The 21,396-nt window shown below is 35.7% G+C and overlaps 1 protein-coding gene across 1 annotated transcript in view; it reads left to right on the top strand.

The window, feature by feature from the left end:
- Positions 1-21,396, top strand: part of LRBA (LPS responsive beige-like anchor protein) — a 694,736-nt gene that overhangs the window by 623,237 nt on the left and 50,103 nt on the right. The window contains exon 48 of the mRNA XM_080796316.1: positions 19,362-19,451. Within this exon, the coding sequence (XP_080652442.1) occupies positions 19,362-19,451 (90 nt within the window). The remainder of the gene's footprint in view (positions 1-19,361; positions 19,452-21,396) is intronic.

The following is a 21,396-nucleotide window of genomic DNA, read 5'->3' as shown; positions in this document are numbered from 1 at the left end:
AGTTGACTGGAGAAGGGATGTGTGTGTGTGTGTGTGTGTGTATGTGTGTGTGTGTGTTGTGTGTAAATATATATGGAGAGAGAGAGAGAGATGGGGTTTTACTATGGGAGTATGGTGGAATATATAAAGAAGGATTGAAAGTGGAAGGGTGATTGATGAAATTGTTAAAAGGGTGCTGTTAACTGGTGATCTAGGCTGGTTTGGATAGATAAGGAAGGGGCTGATTAATTGGAAGAATTAATCTTTTCATTCTTTCATTCAGCAAATAATCATTTTGTTTGAAGTACTAAAAATACAGAGATGAGCAAGAAAGCCAAGTCCCTCCCCTCATGGAACTCACATTCTAATGGGGTGCACAGAAAATAAGCAGTAAAGATTACTGAAGAAAGTAAGACTAGGTAAGGGTATACAGAGTGACTTGTGAATAGGGCAATATTTCAGAGATGTTGCTAACGGACTGCCTCTTTCTTTATAAACACTGTTTCCTTCCTACTCTGAGATTGGAGTAAAGCTATACAAGGTGACCCAGGGAGCCAGCTCCTGCTGCTCTAATTGTGGCCCACCATGTGTCTGTAACCCCCAGGCCTGGGCAGCTCTAAGTCTTGTCACAGCCTCCTGCTAGTTGTAAAGCTCCCACTATTGCCCCCTTCCCGTTTGCTCCCTACCCCATCTCTAGGTTATACCGTCTTTTCTTCAGAATCTTGTTCCTCTAAGATGCTTTAACATCTCTAATATTAGTAAATTTGTGCATACAATTGACTTATATTAGAACATTATCTCTGCAAGATCATAGTAATGGGACCATAATAGATTTGTGCTTCTATAGTATTAAAAGCAAACTAGACTTATTTCTGTCAGTAACTATAGTTTTACTTATTTCTGTTCCCTACTATATATTTGGTTTAACTTGGAACACTTAGATATTCACACAGAGGCAAGTTGTTTATGTACAAGTCATGTATTTACTTACTACTTGGGAAAAGCTTCATTTCTCTTGAGAAAGTTTTATTCTAGAGTGATAGGTTAATACATATGGCATAGTAAGTGATCATAAAAATAATCTCTCTATAAAAAAAAGCACTAAACAATAGAAATAATAACCATAAGATGGGGGAGAGTAATCAGAGAAACAGCCTGCAGCACATTAAACTTTTATGTTGTTTTTAATTTTTAGAAAACAGCTGGGTTATCAATATACAACTATGTCTACATTTGCATATATCACACACCAGAGAGAATTATTTTTCGGGCAATATACTATTTTTTTTTCAAATATCTGTGACCTCCAAATAAAAGATATATTCTTATCTTTAGCTGTTTATTCTAACAGAGCTCTTTGCTCTTGAGCTCTGTCTCTTTGATACTTTCTCTTTTTTCTCTACCTTTACTCTTTTTCAATCTGTTCTGTTTTCCAGCATTACATATATTCTCATTTTTGTGCATTTTTTAAAAAATGAGGTATGATTGATATACATCATATTAGTTTCAGGTACATACCATAATTGATATTTTTATATATTGTGAAATGATCATCACAGTAAATCTAGTTAGCATCTGTCATACATAGTAATGGAATTTTTTTTCTTGTGATGAGTACATAATATTCTTTCATGGACAGGGTACACATAAATAAAAGTGGCAATTTTCTTATTGTTATATCTGCTGAATTTGGTTTGATTTACTTCTCTTCCTTTATACAACTTTACCAAACCTTTCTAACACCATTTCAAAAAAAACTAAAATCAAGGAAGGAAGAAATTTAAAAAGAGAGAAAAATTAGGATACTTAAATTCAGGGTCAGATATAAGTAAGAATAAATATTTATATTTTTATTAAAGAAAAAACCCTTATAAAATCCAAATTCATAAAATAAATACATGATGAGTTGAATATTAATTATACAAACAATTTTTCTTTTCCTAAAAAATGTAACATAAGTATTTTCCTTAGATATTTTCTTTAAACACATTTAGCATATAATTTTATTTATGAGCATGGTTTCTAGAACAATTTTATATTCTTATCCAGAATTCAGCTATCCATGTTAATATTAATGGTATTTGCTATATCCAAAAGTTGAGAACTCTGTTACCTAACCATTATTAGTGTAAGACATTTCGTTGATCAAGTTTTAGTGCATGTGCAGTGATGTGCTTTGAGTTTTATACGGTAAAAATAGGAGCACAAAGGAGGAACAGCCAACCCAGATTAGGGGAGTAATAACTGCCTAATCATAATCCTTAAGAAATGAGTTAGGTAGACAAAGCAACAGAGCAGGTAGATGAGTTCAAAGCAGAGAGTACTGCATGTGGGAAGTAGTATCGTATGGTTCTGTGACTGGAAAAAACAACGTGGTAGGTGGAGAAGGTGTAGAAGTTGGTGATGAACAGCAGCTAAGTTGATGGTATCTCCAAAACATATTTGAAAACCATTTATGTCTGTCTATCATTAATCTCAGCCACCACCATCAGCTCTCCCTTGGCTAGTATTAGCAGAAAAGATCACCCTTTTAAAATGTTATTTTAAAAATATAAATCAGATCAAGTTAGCCCTCTACGTAAACCTTCCTATTTCATATTAACCATAGAATTCGATCCACATGATCTGGCCCCTGGCTCTCTCATCTCAGGCCATGCTGTGCTATTGTCTTGCTCTGTCATACCGACCTTCTTTCTGTTCCTGATCATGTGACGTTGTCACTGACTTAGTGCCTTTTTATGGTGATAATTTTCTCTGATTATTCCAGATTTTCACATGCCGGCTCCTTGTTATTTATTCCTCGACTTAAAGGTCATCACTTCAGTGAGGGCTTGCCTTCATACTTGCAATCTAGTTATCTTTTTGTTACTAAATATAATTTACAGCTAAAGAATATGGTATAAATGATACAGATTATTTGAAATCTGTAAAGACTTGACTCACATTGAACATAGTCAAGTTTCATAAATCTTATGTATATATTTGAAAAACAATAGGTATTCTTCAGTTTTTAGTAGAGTACTTTAGTACTGTCTTCAGTAAGACAGTAATGATAAGTGAGGAGGATAATTGGTGAGTGTGATTTTTAAATGATTAATATTGGTTATTCTATGCTGTATTTGACCTTAAACTAAGCAATTACATACTGCTATTCTTTTTTCAATTTTTGTGATCTCTTTTTATATTTTTTTTTTATTTCTGCCCTGGAGCTATCAGTTCTTGCTTCTTGTACTATGTCATGTATGTCTGTCTTTTGGGCATTCCTCCTCCTGCTCTCTAATTCACTATTCCGTAGATGCTATAGCCTGAGAAACCAGATTTGATAGGACTAAATTAAAGGAAAAGTAAATAGGTTTTGATTACTTTACCAGATACATAAACATAAACTACAGTAATCAAGACAACATGTTTTAGTGAGGGAACTAAAGTTCAGTGGAATAGAATAGAGCTTCCAGAAATGGACATATTATATATGAGCATATATGATAAATGTGGTATTTTAAATCACTGGGGAAAAGGCTGTCTTGTTCAGTATGTGATGTTGGGACAGCTAGCTAATTGTTTAGAATATGAATTTACTTAGATCCCTGTTTCATAACTTAAAGTGAAAGAAATTGCAAATGAATTACAGTTATTTATTTGGAGTAAAGACTATGTTACGAATATAAAAGGTGAAACTGCAGAACTTAGAAGATAATGTAGGTGAGTAGTTTTATAATCTTGAAATAGAGAAGGCTAATTTTAGAAGTCTGATATCAAAACCAAAAGTTATTAAGGAAATTGATGTATTTGGTTTCATGAAAACTGGAGTTTCTATACACCCAAAAAATTAAATAAATGACAAAATTTAGGAGCAGATAATTCACAAAAGATGAAATATGTATCACAAATGAAAAGTAGTTCATCCTCACTAGTAATCAATGAAATCCAATTTAAAATGCATCATATTCGCCTGTTAAATTATTTAAGATTAAGAACAATGAAAATCCTAATGTTAGTTAGAAAACATATTGTGAATCTCCAGTTTTTTCTTTGTGAATCTCCTACTGAGAAAGGGGCCTGTTTTCACATTAAAATCTCCGAATAGTTTCCGACAATTAAAAAAAAAAGAAAAAAAGAAAAGAGCCATTGTGATATATTTGATGACGATGAAAATCAATTTAATCTTTATAGCAATCTGTATCAGTTTTTAAAATATTCATGCATTATTTACATAGAACTTTAGCCAAAAGCAGTAATTGAAAAAGTATGCAGAAAAATATGTTAAATTGTAAAGTTGTTGTTCATAATAGCAAAAGAAAAAAATGCACATAAATTTCTACCAATACAGAACTGATTAAATAAATGTTGGTATTTCCGTACAGTGGAATGCTATACATCACCAGAATATTGCTATGGAAGTATATTTTGCCATATTACAGGGAAAAACATTATGAATATATAAAATACAACTTTTATATGTGTATGTAGGTGTTAAGGACAAGTCTGGAATTACAGACCTCAAGATGTTTATATGGCAATCTAACCAAAGATGGTCATTATCTTTGTTAGTGAGATCATGGAATTCTTTCATTTGCTGCTTTCTAATTCTGAAAATTATTTTTCTTTAAAATCAAGGAGAAAAAGCCAACTAGCCTGTAACTCTTTCTCTCTTCTGAGGAGGAAAAAGTCTCCTCTTGAAAATCTGAACAAATGAAGCTTATTAACATGAAGATAAGGATACTGACTTTGTTTTTGGATATTTGGAGGTGTTTTATGATTACTTTCTGGTTTTTTGGCCATGTTCAGTGTTGCCAAGATAGTGACTGTATAATGATCTTCATGTGACTTTGATAAAGATACAATTTCTTAACTTTTTCTCACTCAGAAATCAGAGTACCTCCAATCTCTTACTTTGTTACTTAATTCACTGAACTATGATTTTTTTCATACATTTTAGCAATTTGAGTTTATTTCTTCACTTTTCCTATCATATTTGAGGAGGACCAAAAAGACCACTTCTACTTTTAGGGAAAATATCTTAGATATATCACTGTTAATTGTAGTTCTTGTCATCATTTTCTAAAATCAAGAAGACTTTGGCTCAGTATTCATGAATTCTAGATCTCTGGGTTCACTACTTAGTTGTGTTTGTGTGTTTGTCTACAATTAAATAGTTATATAAAGGGCTTTAAAAACTTATTCAGCAAAGCAATGCATAATGACTATAAAAATTTAAATAATTCAAAACTATAAAGTAAAAAAGTGGAAAGCCCCCATCCCCAAATTTGTATGTTGTTACTGAATACCAGAATCACATGCTAATGTCAACTGTAACACTTCCTATAGGATGTGGTTTGTTATATACAGAAAAAAGCCTCCGCCAGAGAATCTTTCACCTTTTACTGATGCTTGAAACTCTACTCTTAGAGATAATTTTATTACACATTTTTTTTTTAAGCAATTCCTTCCAAACATTCAGCTCTTTGTGCACAGGATTTGATAATAGGTTCTGACAAAAGGGGAAGTACAGACACAGCACAGGGCCTGAGCCATCTTTGTGTAATGAGTTCAGGGCATATTCTGAGATGTGTGAGAGGTTGAAAGAAGAGGTGGAGAGGTTGAAAGGCAGAAAAATACTTTGCTCAGGTAGGTAGATGTTGTTCAGGAACATTAATATGAATAATATTATCTGTGCTCTGTCACCTTGCATCTTTCCTCTGGAATGGTCATTTTCTCCTTTTCAAGTAAATACACTGTTATTTTATATTTATGTAAGTTCAGAAATTAGTTCTTAATTTCCTTTTAAAAATGTACATAGATGGGCAGGGAAGAGGAGGAGGGGAGCCATGATATCGCTCAATTTAAAGAATTATATACAATGTGTCTTACAATGTGAAAGTAAAATCTGAAAAATTTCCCTAAGTTGTGTTTAGTGTCAGTGGTTGCTTTTCGCTCTTCCAAATTTATCCTTCCAAATGCTGTTTTAGCAACACATAATCACTCTGAGAAGGTCTGTTTTCCAAAAGCAGCAGCAGCAATGTGTAAGTTTACATGACCCCAGTTTCATGACAGCGGTAGCAAATCAGATATCTTATCCAAGGAAAAGCATTTTTGGCTTAGAATTCAATCACTTTCATGGTGGGAGTCAACAACTTGTTTCAGCTCTAACACTGCTGCAGAACACTGGCTGCAGTGAATCTTTCAGGAAGCATAAACACAATTGGTATTTATAGCATTGTTAACATTTGTTAAATAGTTAAGGGAATGGTCTGTAAGTCTGTTTTAAGCAGGTGGGGCAGGAATCTGTTGTGACTGCTGTGAGATTTAAGAGTAGGACAATAAGACATGATTACTCTGGTTGTAGCAAAGAGTAAGTTAGAAGTATTGAATACAGTAAGTTAAGATTTCACACAGCCACAATTCAGAGTGTTACAAAAATAATTCTGAAGTATCTCTGGCCAGAAGTGTGTTACACAGATGGCATATTTGACACAGTGCAGGGCAGGAACTGTACAACGAAAAGCCAAATAAACAGTAAGGATTAGTCAAGTTTTAATTGAAAACCTACATAAAAATACCTTGAAATTATGCCAGCCTTTCTTGTATATCAAAACCACAATAATCAAAGTTTCCCTTAGTCAATTAAATGAACATCAAAGTTGTCAGTAAAGCTAATCTTTGTATTTTGCTAGTTATTGCATCTTGCAGTCTGCTTAGTTAAATAGGTGTAGCTAAATTATGCATGCAAAGATATAAAGCAGGCACAGGGTATTAATATTTTTATGATTTTTTTGCCCCATCAATTACCCAAGGAATCCAGAGCCACTCTGTCATGCTGATGACTTCTGTCATGAACCCGTTTACTTTAGATACCATCTTCATTCTAAATGGAGAATGTGAAAAGTAGTCTCAAAGCAAGGGACTGAATTTTGTTCTCTAAATTTTAAACTAAATATAAGCTTCTTGAAAGGGTAAGATGAAAAAAACTGCATAGATTTGAAAAATCTATGTAAGATTATTTGCAAGTATGATAGATTTCTAAGTCTTCAGAATAGCATCATTAGAAAAACATTGCTATCAAAGATGAGAAAGTTTACTTAGAATATAATCACTGTTTTTAGTTTTCATTATTGGTACAAAAAAGCAACAGAAATTCTATTAGTATTTGGGAAATTCTGAAGTCAAATGTAAATTTTTAAAATGTTAAGTATTGCTAAACTCTGTTCTAACAGTAACTTTTTTGTCTTACCCCTCTGTCCCTGCCAGTACTGTGTAATTGGAGAGAGTGTGTTTGTATTTGTGTACATATTGTCTTTCATCTCTAAGTTCCTCAAGGTCAAGGATCATGTCATCTGATTGCTCACTGTACCTCATTTCATTATTCTTACACAGTGGATGTTCACAAATATTCTTGAGAAAATAGACCACATGATTTTTACCAAGTGAATGACTAAATGACAACTTCTTTCCAGGACATAATTTAAACATATGTCTGGTTTTGAGGAATAATTTAATGTTCTGAATACAGTAAATTAACTTCTGATTTTTCTTTAAGAAATGTCCCTACATTTTCAGTTTGCCTCTCAGTATTGGCAACCTCTTTGAAGCAACATTTCACTTATTTTTCTAGGCAGGCGCTTTATCTCCTCATTTCCAGTAGCTAGAGATGGAGGTGTTTTGAATGAGCACATCAATGTTCTAGACAGAGATACTGTTTGAAATTATCCATGAACACAGTGCCGCTGAACATTATTGAGTGACGTTTGTTTCTGTTGGTTGTGTCTGCTCTGACTAGCTGGTTTCTTTCAGATTGGCAGCTGGGATTATGCTGCAGTGGATGGACAGCTATAAGAAGTGGAGATTGTAGTGAGACTGGGTCAGGCCTCAGTTTAATGTGTGTTTGGAATGTATGGGTTCAGTTAAATGCACTAATGGGAAATCCATGCATATTTTTACAATTTAAAATTACCTTGCGTTTTACCTTACTAACTTCCATAATATTATTGAATAATAATATATAAATAAAAATAATTCATCTCCTTCCTTAATGTTCCCTCTCTGCTGATTTCTTTTACTGCATTCTTATTTTTTTTTTTTAAAGATTTTATTTATTTGCCAGAGAGAGAGAGAGTACACACAAGCAGGCAGAGAGGCAGGCAGAGGCAGCGAGAGAAGCAGGCTCCCTGCCGAGCAAGGAACCCGATGTGGGACTCGATCCCAGGACCCTGGGACCTGAGCCGAAGGCAGCGGCTTAACCAACTGAGCCACCCAGGCGTCCCTGCATTCTTATTTTTTAATAAATTTCACTTTATTTATTTACTTGTTTATTTATTAAAGATTTTATTTATTTGACAGACATAGATCACAATTAGGCAGAGCAGCAGGCGGTGGGCGGGAGGAGCAGGCTTTCTGCTGAGCAGAGAGCCCCAGTGTGGGGCTGGATCCCAGGACCCTGAGATCATGACCTGAGCCGAAGGCAGAGGCTTAACCCATTGAGCACCCAGGCACCCCTAAATTTCACTTTATTTAGCAAGCTACTCTTTCTCTTTATTCCTTATATACTCCATACCATCATCATATGTATGTCTCCAGATAACCAATGCATTATGAAAAACATATAGTTTACTTAACAAAATTTATATATTTTTCTAAATAGTTGATTAATACTAAATGATGACAAAATATTGCTAAAACGAATGGTCCCTTGAAGTCAGGTAGATCTAAGTTAGGAAAAAAGCTCAAATAACAAAATTAACTTTGTAACAAGGTCTCTGTATTTCACAGTTTTCGACCAGTTTATCAGCTGGAATTTTTCCTAAATGATTAAAAAATTCTTCTGGCTACTATGTTGATGGAGAAATTAAACATCATAAAGCTATATTAAATATTAGCAGATTTTTCTTTAGATTTTCATATTTTTAAAAGATTTTTTAAAAATGGAAAACTTTTTATTTTTATTTTTAAAGTAATGCATGTTTTAAGATGTTAAACAGCATGAGATGCTAAACAGTATATAAATGAAGATAGTATTAAAGTATTAATTTTTATTCTGCCAGTCTTTCATCAGATAACAGCTGATAATAGTTTGGTACATACCCTTCAGATTGTATACATGTATATTCAAATATTTATATACTCAAATAATACATGTAAGTATATGTGTGTTTATATTTTTATTTCTTTTTTACTTAAATGTGGTCATATATTAAATTCTTTAGTAATTGTGAGTTTTTTCCCATCAATATATTATAGACTACTTTCCATGGGAGATACGTTCAGACCAACTCATTCATTTTAATGGCTGCATAGTATTCCATTATCAGAGTTTAAGTAGTTTTGTCCCCTAAGTTTTACTGCTAGCGAGTGTTGGTAATAACTGTCTTTGTATCTAGATCAATTCACACTCATCTTATTCTTTTCCTTAAGAAAATTTGTAGAAGTAGAATCAAAACCTTGGTCTTAAAAGATTCCTTTTAAATAATTTGAGTTAGGTTCATTATGCTGTTTTTTTAAAGATATATATAGAGAGATGTAGATCTCTCTCTATATATGTTTATTTGTTTGTTTGTTTTAAAGATTTTATTTATTTATTTGACAGACAGAGATCACAAGTAGGCAGAGAGGCAGGCAGAGAGAGAGGAGGAAGCAGGCTCCCTGCTGAGCAGAGAGCCTGATGCGGGGCTCAATCCCAGGATGCTGGGATCATGACCTGAGCTGAAGGCAGAGGCTTTAACCCACTGAGCCACCCAGGCATCCCTGTTTGGTTTTTTTTTGAGAGAGAGAGAGAGCACACACGAGTACACCAGCAGGGCGGGAGTTGGGGTGGGGCAGAGGGAGAGGAAGATAGAGAATTTTAAGCAGGTTCCACACCTAGCACAGAGCCCAACATGAGGCTTGATCTCAACACCCTGAGATCATGACCTGAGCTGATATCAAGAGTCAGACGTTTACCAAACTGAGCCACGCAGGCACCCCCACATTGTGCTTTTTTTTTTTTTTTTAAAGATTTTATTTATTCACTTGACAGAGAGAGATCACAAGTAGGCAGAGAGGCAGGCAGAGAGAGAGTAAGGGAAACAGACTCCCCGCTGAGCAGAGAGCCCGATATGGGGCTCGATCCCAGGACCCTGAGATCATGACCCGAGCCGAAGGCAGAGGCTTTAACCCACTGAGCCACCCAGGCGCCCCTGTGCTATTTTTTTTTTAAAAAGATTTTATTCATTTATTTTGAGAGAGAGCAAACATGTGCACAAACAGGGGGAGGGGCAGACAGAGAGAGAGAAGCAGACTCCTCACTGATCAGGGAACCTGATGTGGGGCTCCATCCCAGGATCCTGGGATCATAACCTGACCTGAAGGCAGACACTTAACTGACTGAGCTACCAGGCTCCCCAGATTATGCTATTTTAAAAAATTGTTGTGCATTTAAAATTTTTGTTCTGACCACTCAAAAGTAACTCAGTATTTCATTTCTTAGATTAAGAGAGAGTCTGATTTCTCAGTATTTTATAAATGATGCTTTACCTTTTTAAAAAACAAGCTAGAGATGTTATCCAAACAAAACCGTATGTATTATATATAATTTTCTCTTTTGGAATCTTCATGTATTTTTTATCTAGTACATTTACGTGTTCTCTTTTGACCCTAGTAGTTCATATTATCAGGATTTTTGTCCCTTAGGAATTAAGTATAAAGTTCAACATATTATTAAGTAGTCATTTGATTAGTATAACTTTTTTAAATTTGCTGATACCAAAGCTAGTATTTTAACTGTGGTCCCAAAGAGGACTGAGGCTGTTCAACCAGAGAGTCAATAAACATTGAGTGGAAACCTGTCAAATATCTAGCAAATCATCCTCAACTTAAGTTCAAATGTGTGAACGGCAAGAGGAAAACTGGCATGAGTAATGATACTATATATAACACAGTAGAAATCACTGATTATTCTTATGGTTCTTTTTTAAATACTAAAAAGTAAATCTGAAATATAGAATATAAAGTCTTATTTGGATTTTTAAACCTTTCTTGGTAAAGAATTACTCTAGAATCTTAAGACAGCTTTTTAGAACTTTATTATGGTAATCACAGAAAATGTTAATATATTACTAAGTGGAATGTGTTTTCTTAATAAATTACTTTTTTTTCAGTTCTCTAACCTGGTTTTATAGTGCTTTTAGATATAAATGTATAGGAGATAAAATGCAATATCAGAGTTGTGTGCTTAAAAGAAACAGCATACATATGTGTTTACCTTAACTACATCCATATGTTTAAGTTATTTCTCTTCCAAAACCATCTTAAAATAAAACTTTACAACTTTATTGTTGGGTTACTAAGTGTTGTGTTGATTTAACTTGTTTCCTCTGTTAGATTAAAAAGACTAGTTCTGAGAGACTAAAATAGTCATTGTTAAGTTGAAGCCAAATACCATGTTGTCCCTAAACCAAGTCTACTTTTATTTACTTTGATTTCTTTTCTATATTTCTTTCTTCTTTTCATTCTCTCTAGTGTGTGAATCTATATTCTCTATACATACTGTCTCTTTCTCTAGATATAGCTATAAAATCATGCAAGTATGCAATAGTTGGCACAGAAAACAATGGAATATGCAGCTTGTTGAAAATATTTTCATGATATTTCCATTTGAAATCCATTAATAAATTCTCTAGATAATATTTGAGATGCTGTTTATAAAATATAAATATGTGGTTTTACTAGAATGTCTCAAAGTATTTGCATAGTCTTTTTTATTACTATGTATTTCAACATCTGGAATGCTGCCTGCTGAACTCAGGTTTTATTATAGAAAGTAGTAACAGGCTATTTACAGAAATAATTGGGAATTGATGAATAAGAATGTTAAATAATAAAGTAAGCTTTTTAGTAGAAATGTTTAATAGAATGTTTTATTCAGTGCAGGCTGCTTTGTAATAGTGTTAGGAGTATATCTGAGCTGCATCCTGATGAATTATGTTGATTTGGGTTGTCATACATTCTTTCAGTAAGTATTTATTGAGCACCTGTGGTATATCAAGCCCCAGAAGCACAGAAATATTTGCAGTCTCTGGTCTCAAGGAGACTTACAGCTTAATTGATAAGGCAGAAATTATAAATAAGTAAAAAGTAAGTAGTAGAGGTCTGTCTGTGCACATCGCTCTAAAAGCAACAGGAGGGATAGCAACAGTCTGGATGAGACCAGGAACAGTCTCTTGTTTTCCATTGAATCTTTCTAGCACTTTCTGAGCCCCCTGTAAGATAACCTAAAGCCAAATATGTTAATAATTATTAAAATTGACTAATGGGTACATGGGGATTCATTATCCTATTCCATAATAAAAATTTAACATAATCAATTTTTATCATCTGGAACCAAAACTATCTAGATGAAGGAAAGTTCTTAAAAACAGGTTAGGCATTTGGTAGAGTTTATTAAGCTACCTTTTTACCAGTCTACTTTCCTGAATCTTATACCTGTGTTTCCTATAATTTCAAACCTCAGTTGTACCTCTAAATTTTCAATTGCTTTATACATAAGGCTGAAGGGAAAAGTGAAGAAAGAGTGATAAGTAAAATTACTTTAAGGGGCTTTTTCAAATCATGGATATTCCCCCAGTTTCTCACTTGGCTCTTAAGAATCACTGTATAGTAAGACATGGAAGCATTGTCATATCCATCAGCTATGTTGGGATAAAGAAATGAGAATTATTGTCTTCATTGACATCTTGCAGACCTTCCCTGAAAGACTGGTTTCAGGAATAGCCGTTATCAGCCTTCACTTACACTTGCCATTCTTTCCCTTGTCCACATTTTGCCCTTGTCAAGAACTGTGCTATTGTCTCAAGATTGGTTTTGTCCCCAGTACAAACCAAGATGTGCATAAGGGTCTGGGTGAGCTTGCTATGTATAATAGGCAGTCAGTACACCTTTTTGTTGTAAGAATACCATGTGCAAGGGACTGTTCTACATGCTGCACACTACTCAAATATGTTCTCACACTTTGTAGTAGTACAGTTGCAGAGACAGACTAATAATTATTAAAAGTTACAAAACACAAGGAAGCTAAATAAAGTGTGTAATCAGCAATATGAGCAGACTATAAGATTTAGGAGATAGTACACCAAAAAGGTGGAACTCAAGCAGGGTTTTCTAGAGAGGGGTAGGACTCAGGAAATTGAAGATAAGGGTGACCATTCTAGAAGGGGCAGTCACATGAGAGAAAATGTAAAGGCAGAAAGAGCTGATTATATTTGCGTAAGAAAAGTAGCCTGACTGAAAAAGAACACTGTATGAGGGGACTGGATGAGGGAATCAAAGTTAGAGAAGTGGGAAGATATTTATTGCCTGACATTAGTCCTTTACCTTTTAATTACTGGAGATTAATTGAAATCATTTGATCAAAGGAACATTGTGTAAAGGAGAGTTTGGGAAAACTCAATTCTGCAGGATACACTGAAGGAAGAAATTAAATTAAAGAAGAAATTAAACCAAAGAGACTAACACAATCCTCAATACCTGAAACTTATAGGGAGCTGGATTCAGAAAGGGGTGAAAGATATGAGAAACTAAAAGAAGTGATTAGATGATGGGGGTGATGGGGCAGGCAGAGTTTAAATAAAGTGGAAAATAAGACAGCTAAAAAAAAAAAGAAGTGATTGGGTCTAGGACTTATATATGAAAGGAAGAGGTAAAATTTTAAAATATCAGTAAGAATTTGAGCAAAAAGAAAGATCAAAATAGGAGTCTAATCCTTAACTAAAGAATGCTAGAATAAAATTAGTTTTCCCAGATTTTAGATATGTTAATTTTAAGTGTGCTGAGATGTACCATGTACACGGTATACATAGATGGCCATTAAGCAACAGTGTAAATGGACACTTCATAAAAATCAGTAATCCTCTGGTTTTAGATTTGAAAATCTTTCCCATAGAAGAAAAACTTGAAGTCAAGACAGGAGAAAAAAATTCCAGGGCAGAAAGTGTAGATGGAGAAATTCAGAGTGCTAGAAAAGAACTTGCAGTGACAAGTTGATTTATGGATGAGAAAGAGTGGAAGTCCGCAAACAACAGAGAATAAGGTTAGAAAACTAAGCTGGGGCAAAGCCATGAAAGCCACAGAGAGAATGTGAAGAAACTAGGCTGTGATCAACAGTGTAGACTGCTTCCAAGATCAGGATGACTGAAAAATGGTAGGTGAGTTTTAGAAACAATGAAAAGAATCTAGAACTGTCAGTTGATGATGTAAAGTGTGACTACAAGATTTGAGATTATAATCATTACCTGACAGTCTTACTCCATAATTTTCACAGTTGAAAAAACCCTTTCTATTGTGTTTTTATCACCAACAACTCAAAGGTTAGTCAAGAATTAAAGTATTTGTGCCTAAGAATTCTGTAGTCTTTTTAGATGTTGGGGAGACTTGAAAAGAAAATTATTATTTAACCTGTGTGGAATAATACAACTTTCATTCTATCATTGAGAGAGAATAATCAGACCATCATATTACATGACTTGAGAAAGCCTTTTCCTGAAGGAGTTCACTCATGTGCAAGTTCTAAAATTTTAAGACTTTTTAATAAAAAGTGTTAAAAAGCGAACATGGTGGGGCGACTCAGTCGGTTCAGCATCCAACTCTTGATTTCTGTTCAGGTCATGATCTCAGGGTTGTGAGATTGAGCCCCACATGGGGCTCTGCGCTGGGCATGGAACCTGCTTAAGATTCTCTCTCTCTTGCCCTCTCACTCTACCCCTCCCCCCTGCTCATGTTCTCTCTCTTTCTCTCTAAAATAAAAAAAAGGGGAGGGGGCATGTGGGTGCCTCAGTCAGTTGAGTGTCGGACTCTTGGTTTTGGCTCAGGTCATGATCTTGGGTGCCTGGAATTGAGCCCCAGATCGGGCTCCACCCTTAGCGGGGAGTCTACTTCTCTCCCTCTTCCTCCCCACTTCCCCAGCTCGTGCTCTCTCTCTCTCTCTCTCTCTCTCTCACTGTCTCATTCTCTCTCAAATAAATGAATAAATCTTCAAGAAGACCAAGAGAGAACATTGGTATTTTTTTTTTTTTGAGAACATTGGTATTTTTGAAAGTTGTCTGGCCATCATATCCTTTTCATTTCAAAACAGTGTAAAGTGTTAAGCAGGATATCTAGTATTAAGACCATTTACATAAAATTTGTATCTATAATTAAGATTTATGTGCAATAATTGTCATTATCCTTAGTTGTTCTCTAGTAGTTAATGTAACTTACCATTCTGTGTTTGGAACTCTAACCTTAAGCTTCCATATCACTCTATCCTGCTCCCTGACTCCTAACTCCTTCCTCCTCTGCTTTCTTCATTAGTTCCTTATATGATACCTTAAATATGAGTATTTCCCAAGGTTCAGCTCTAGGTCCTTTTTTGCATGTGTCTCATGTATTTTCTTCCTGGAGCTTAACCGGTGAGTTTCAGACACTGTGCCAGAGCTCTCGGATTTCTCACAATTACCTCAGGAGCTTCTAAGGAAGTTTAGTAAGGATGGCTTTGTCCACTTTTAAAGTAGATGGCCCTATACCTATGTTTTTGATATATTAGGGGTTTATATGATATTTCATTTGAAGAAAGGAAGTCATTTCTGTTGCTTAAAAATACACACATATAGACAGGGAAAGAGAAGGATCTAAAACCATTGACAACATTTCTTGTTTCTAAATTACACCTAAGTCAATACTGATCTTTGATGTCAGAGCCAATCTTGGGCTTTCTTTTTGCTCATTGGGTATCTCAACATGGGTAGATGGCTATCACTATCACTTCAGATTCCACATGTCACATAAAATATACTTCCTTATGGCACACTTGTTCTCCAACAGAAACTTACATTTCCATTCATTGCTTTACTACTCTCTAAAATATGCAAGTTCAAAAGAAAAAAGAATTGGTCTGTCTTTTCTTCATTCCTCAAAGTCATTGTTCTCCAAGACCTGCTGATTTTTCCTTAGTCCATAAATATTTATCCCTTTCTTCCAAATACCACAGCTTCTGTAGGGATTAGGGTATATAGTCCCTTTTATCTTGGACTGGTCTGTGAACCTCCAAAGAGATATTTTTGTCTCCGGGTACTTAGCTCTGCAGTATATTTTGAAATCTAGAGCAAGATTTCAGTTTCTTAAATAATATGTTTATCATTATCATTATTCACTTCTCAAACATTTCTTCCTTTCCTTCCCTATTTTAGCTGTGTTAGATGGGGATTATGCTTATGCCAAACCTAATAATAATGCAGCATTTTATTTAGTGCTTTGTTCCTGTTAAGTACTATAGTAAGTACTTTGTAGGTATTATTTAATTTTCCAGATAATTCTGTGAACTAGGAATTATTAGTATCTATTTGGTAGATGACGAATAGAGGTTAAGCTATTGCCCAAAATCACACAGCAGAAAAATAGCAATGACAATACTGTAGGCCATGTGTGCAGGTTTTCTCTTCCCTCCCCCTCTCCTTCCTTTAAATAGGGGGAAAGACGTGGGGGCTGTTGGGCAGGGACCACCAAAAGCAGCAGTAGAGTGTAAAGGTGCTGCCTTTGCCAACTGGTCTTATAAGAAATTTAAGGGGCGCATGGGTGGCTCAGTAGGTTAAAGTCTCTGCCTTCGGATCAGGATCTCAGGGTCCTGGGATAGAGCCCCGCATTGGGCTCTCTGCTCAGCGGGAAGCCTGCTTCCTTCTCTCTCTCTGCCTGCTTCTCTGCCTACTTGTGATCTCTGTCAGATGAATAAATTTAAAAAAAAAATCTTAAAAAAAAAAGAAGAAATTTAAGACTCATATTCATCAACTCAGTCCATCAGTTCATATATTATACAATAGCAGTGCTCCCACCTTCTTTCTGACTACCTCTAGGCTTCAAGTTCTGCCACTGTGTGATATTTTTTCTTCTTCAAGATTATCCTGATGTTGATCATAAATTGATTTAACCCCATCAAAAAAAATTTTTTTTAGAAATTCTGAAATGATCCTAGCCTGTATTCTTTGCTTCCTCTTGGCTCCTTTTCTTGTTCTAAAGTCTAGAACCAACCTTATCTCCTGCTATATAAAACCAAAGTTACCTAGCTATGCTGCTCTAATTGTGCCTGAACATGCTTTGTGGTGGTGGTGGTGGTGGTGACGACAACAATGATGATGATAATGATAGAGATACCTTATTAATTCATTCATTCAGTTGTAGATTCATGCTTTTTTTTTGTGCCCAGTCTTATCCCCAGACTTTGGTATAGTACCTAACAGATAAGAAGAAAGGATAGCTTCAGAGCATGAGCTCTAGAATCTTGCTTTATTAGGTGCGAATTTTGAGCTGCCATTTAATTACTATGTGACCTTGGGCAAGATATTTAAGTTTTTTGTGCATTATTTTCATTATAGATACAGATGGATATAATAAAGGGCTCACATCATATAGTTTATCTTTTGTAAAGATTTATTTATTTCTTTGAGAGAGAGTGTATATGCCCATGTCAGGTGGAGGGGCAGAGGAAGAGCAAGAGAAGCAGTCTCCCCACTGAGCTCAGAGCCCCACACAGGGCTAAATCTCACAACCCTGAGATCACAACCAAAGCCAAAATCAAGAGTCAGATGCTTAACAGACTGAGCCACCCAGGGGCCTGGACTCACATCATATAGTTTAAGGAGTAGTTGATATGAGATAATAAAGCACTTCAAGAAGTTCTTGGTAAATAGTAAGTACTAAACAAATATGTGTTGTTATTATCAGCCCTTAATGAGTATTTGTTGACTGTATATTGAATGTCTAATCTACTAAGCACTTTGCTATGTTTTTTACATGATTATCATTTAATTCTTAATAGAGCATGATGAGCTGGACAATACTGTTATCTGGATTTTACAGGAGAGAAAATTGAAACTTAGAGTTGGTTATTAAGTAACTTACCTAGATCATAATAGAGCTTATAAGTGGTACGCATTCAGGATTTGAACATGGTCTGTTTGATTTCAAAACCCATGCTGCTGCCATCATACCACTCAGCTTTCACAGATGGGCTTTCCAATTTTTTTCTGCCTAAGCAAGTCATAGAGCATTCCTTAAACTTATTGGCCTGACTACATCAAACTGCTGTTTAACTTTCTGAGTACCTTTGTCCTGCTTCCCATATTGAGAATACAGTCAAGGGCAGAAACATTAAGACCTAATACCGCTATATGTACATAGTTGACGTTTATTGAATGCATAAATGAATGAATCGCTGTCATTGTTTCTTACAAGGTTTATTCTAAAGGAAGTGGTGTCTTCAACAAATAAAAAAAAGAAATTAATACTAGAAAATGATTATGTTTCCTTGTTTATGATACATTAATTGCCTACACTCCTGCAGAGCAGATAAAAATTAAGGATCTGTTTTCTTAGGGATTAAAAAAATAACATGATGAACATATATTCTTTTATGAATTTGAGAGGTTTCCCTCATTCATTTAACCTGGAAGTTAGAATCCTGACTGTTGGGGGGTCTGAAATAGTCTTTCTATAGCTTTGTTTCCTTCTTTCTCCTCACATACTGTATTATTTATTCATTCACCCAATTTAGATAGATCAGGTCCTTGCTCACATAGATCTTGTATTTTAGTGAAAGAGAAAGGCATAAACAAGTAAACAAATAAAATAATTACAGACAGTGATAGCATCTGGCATTTAGTAGTTTCCCATGATGAAGGAGTTCTTGGGGATTGGGAAGTGAGCATCTGTGCTAGGTACACAGGAATACCCATGGTAAGAGAGTGCCTTGCAAAGGGTGCATGCACACAGCTTTCAAAAAGGGCATGCACATGTTTCTTATGTTTACTTAGTCCCTGGCTTAACTGTCTCATGCTTGGATGCAACATATGGCTTTTACTTTGTTGTTTCGCCACCTATGTTCAAAGAGACTGTCAATAATAATGCTCTTCTTATGGCAAAAATAATAGCATCAAGCCATTTTCACAGGTGCTATGTTTCTTTTTTCCTCCTTTCTACTTCCCAGGGTGAAATGGGGCCTAGAATCAAAGTAGCAATAGGTTTTCTCTATACCTGTAAAAGATTAGCTTTAGTCATCAGAGATGATGCAAACAGGGAAAAAAATGCAAGAAAACAGAGACAAAGCCAAAAAGGACAATTTCTGACTATAATAGCTGGTTTCTGTTTCATATCACAGAGCAAGATGAGAAGGTTTCGTAGGGTTTTATAGGAACAGCTTACACAGTACTAAAGGATGACCTCACCCTCAGTGCCCTTGCCAGGTGCTTAGACCCGCTGTGAAAACATAAAGTTGATTTTCAACATGAAATAAGCCAGAAGTATGGAATGACATTTTCAGGTGACAGTTGTGGTTCTATTGCCTATAATTAGCACCTCTTAACCCTCAAACTTGCCCATGCCTTTTTCAGGCTGTTGAAGCTCAAATTCGAAGTTTTGGACAGACGCCTTCTCAACTGCTCATAGAGCCCCATCCTCCCAGAGGTTCTGCTATGCAAGTGGTAAGTGCTGCTTACACTCTTCTCATTTCTTGCCTCTCTGAGACCATGCTCAGCATTCATGACCATGTTTTGTTATACTTGAGATTCTCTACCACATCTGAGTCTGTTCTTTTTATGTGATGTTTGTCAACCTGTTAACAACGGGAAATAACTATTGCATGCTGTCCTGGAGTCTTTGGAAAGGTAAACATTGCTCCAGTGCTCTAGGATCTCATCAGTTCATGCTTTGTGTTGCAGAGTTAAAAGGTTTATAACTGTCACATATCCTTGCCACAGGATAATGGCTCCGGACACAGGATGGATGAGTTTTCTGATTTGATCCTATGCGTTTTTAGATTAGTTTTGCTTGTATTTGTTCTTTACGTCCCAACATGTTTTTCAGTTTGGGAGTTCTAAAGCTAATCCTAATGTGTAGGATATTGTTACTGAGGATAAAGGACCACAGCAAGAAGAAAAGATGGTTTGGTATACCTTACCACCCTAAGCTTACTACAGTGATTTTGATTGCTCATGATTTTGAGGGTTAGATGGGCATTTCTTCTGTTCTTCTCACTTTGCTCCCTCACGCACTACTCTGGGGTGGGCCAGACCTCCTTCCATATGGTTTTTCATCAAGGAAGTTAGCTCAGGCTGCTTTCACAGTAGGAACAGTGTTTCAAGAGAACACTTCTACAGGACTTCTTGAAGCTTGCTCTTGAACTCACATAAATCATTTACACCACATTTTATTGGTCAAAGCAAGTCAAGAGGCCACCCCAGAATCAGGAGTTGGAGACTGTAGAATTTTGACCAATATGGCAAGGAGACAGGAGTGAAGAGAACAAGATATAGAGATGTGGCCCTTTCACCCCTGGCTCTCTGTTTCTTTTCTTCTTTCCCTTTCCATCTTGCCGTCATCTTTGTGTCTTTTTCCCTTTCACCCTCTTTGTCATCTTCTTTCTCCTTCCAAACCTTTTTTCCCTTCTTGCTCTAGTTATATGAGTTGGCCATCGCAGTAAACTACAAGCATTTTTAAAATTATTTACATTATGTTTTCCCCTAAGCATTTTTAAACAGGTGAGATCAGATTTAAGTGAACATAAAGGGTAACTTTAGTAAGCAGAAGATTACATAAAAAGCAAACATTTAACAAGAACAGTGTAAGATAGTGCCATAAAAATAATAAGAATGATTTATGCTTGTGATTTGGAAATAGTTTTGATAATAGTTTGTCAGTGAGACTCAGGCTATTATGATGGTGGCACATGGACACTCACCTCCACTGCTCCACTGACTTTTACCTGGTCAGACTTGGAACAAGGAGGGAGCTTCTCCTGCCAAGTCTCTCTCCACGGCGAAAGAATCCATTGAGGCAGTTTAGCTTCCTAGGATAGGAAGGCACATGCTCATATGAGGATGGGATACGGTCTTTCCCATTATCTTTATCCTCTGAATTGAATTCCTGATCTCCCTTCCAGACTTGTGCAAATTGTGTTTTCATGTTACATATACGTGGGTGGGAAAGAAAGGTATGTTGGAGAGAAACCAGAGTTGTCATCAAGTGTACATTTAATCTGGGACAGCGGGGTGAAATTTGGCTTGTGGTTTCCCCCTTCTACCTCAGATGTGGCTCCCTGGGCACCCAGGACTAGAGGAAGGTTTGTATCTCTTACCCCTGCTTTACCCATTGTCCTGCTCATCTACAGCTGTTGCTATCACCGTAGACTAGTCCAGTATGCTGCAATGTGCTTTCTCTTATATCTAGTGTTCCCTATTCCATACTTCTCAGCCAAGGATATGATGGAAATCCCAAGAGTTTCCCACTGCTTGCCTGCATTGGGAACACTAGTCAAGACGGAGTATATAGAAACAGGCTGGAGGGACACCTTGTTATAAAAATGCAGTAGACAATTCTGGATATGATGTCTGCAGCTTTCTGTGGAAGTGGCTTGTCCTTGCCATGTGG

Source organism: Martes martes, assembly GCF_963455335.1.
Source record: "Martes martes genome assembly, chromosome: 2".
Taxonomy (NCBI): Eukaryota; Metazoa; Chordata; class Mammalia; order Carnivora; family Mustelidae; genus Martes; species Martes martes.
This window is presented reverse-complemented; position numbering and strand designations above follow the sequence as displayed.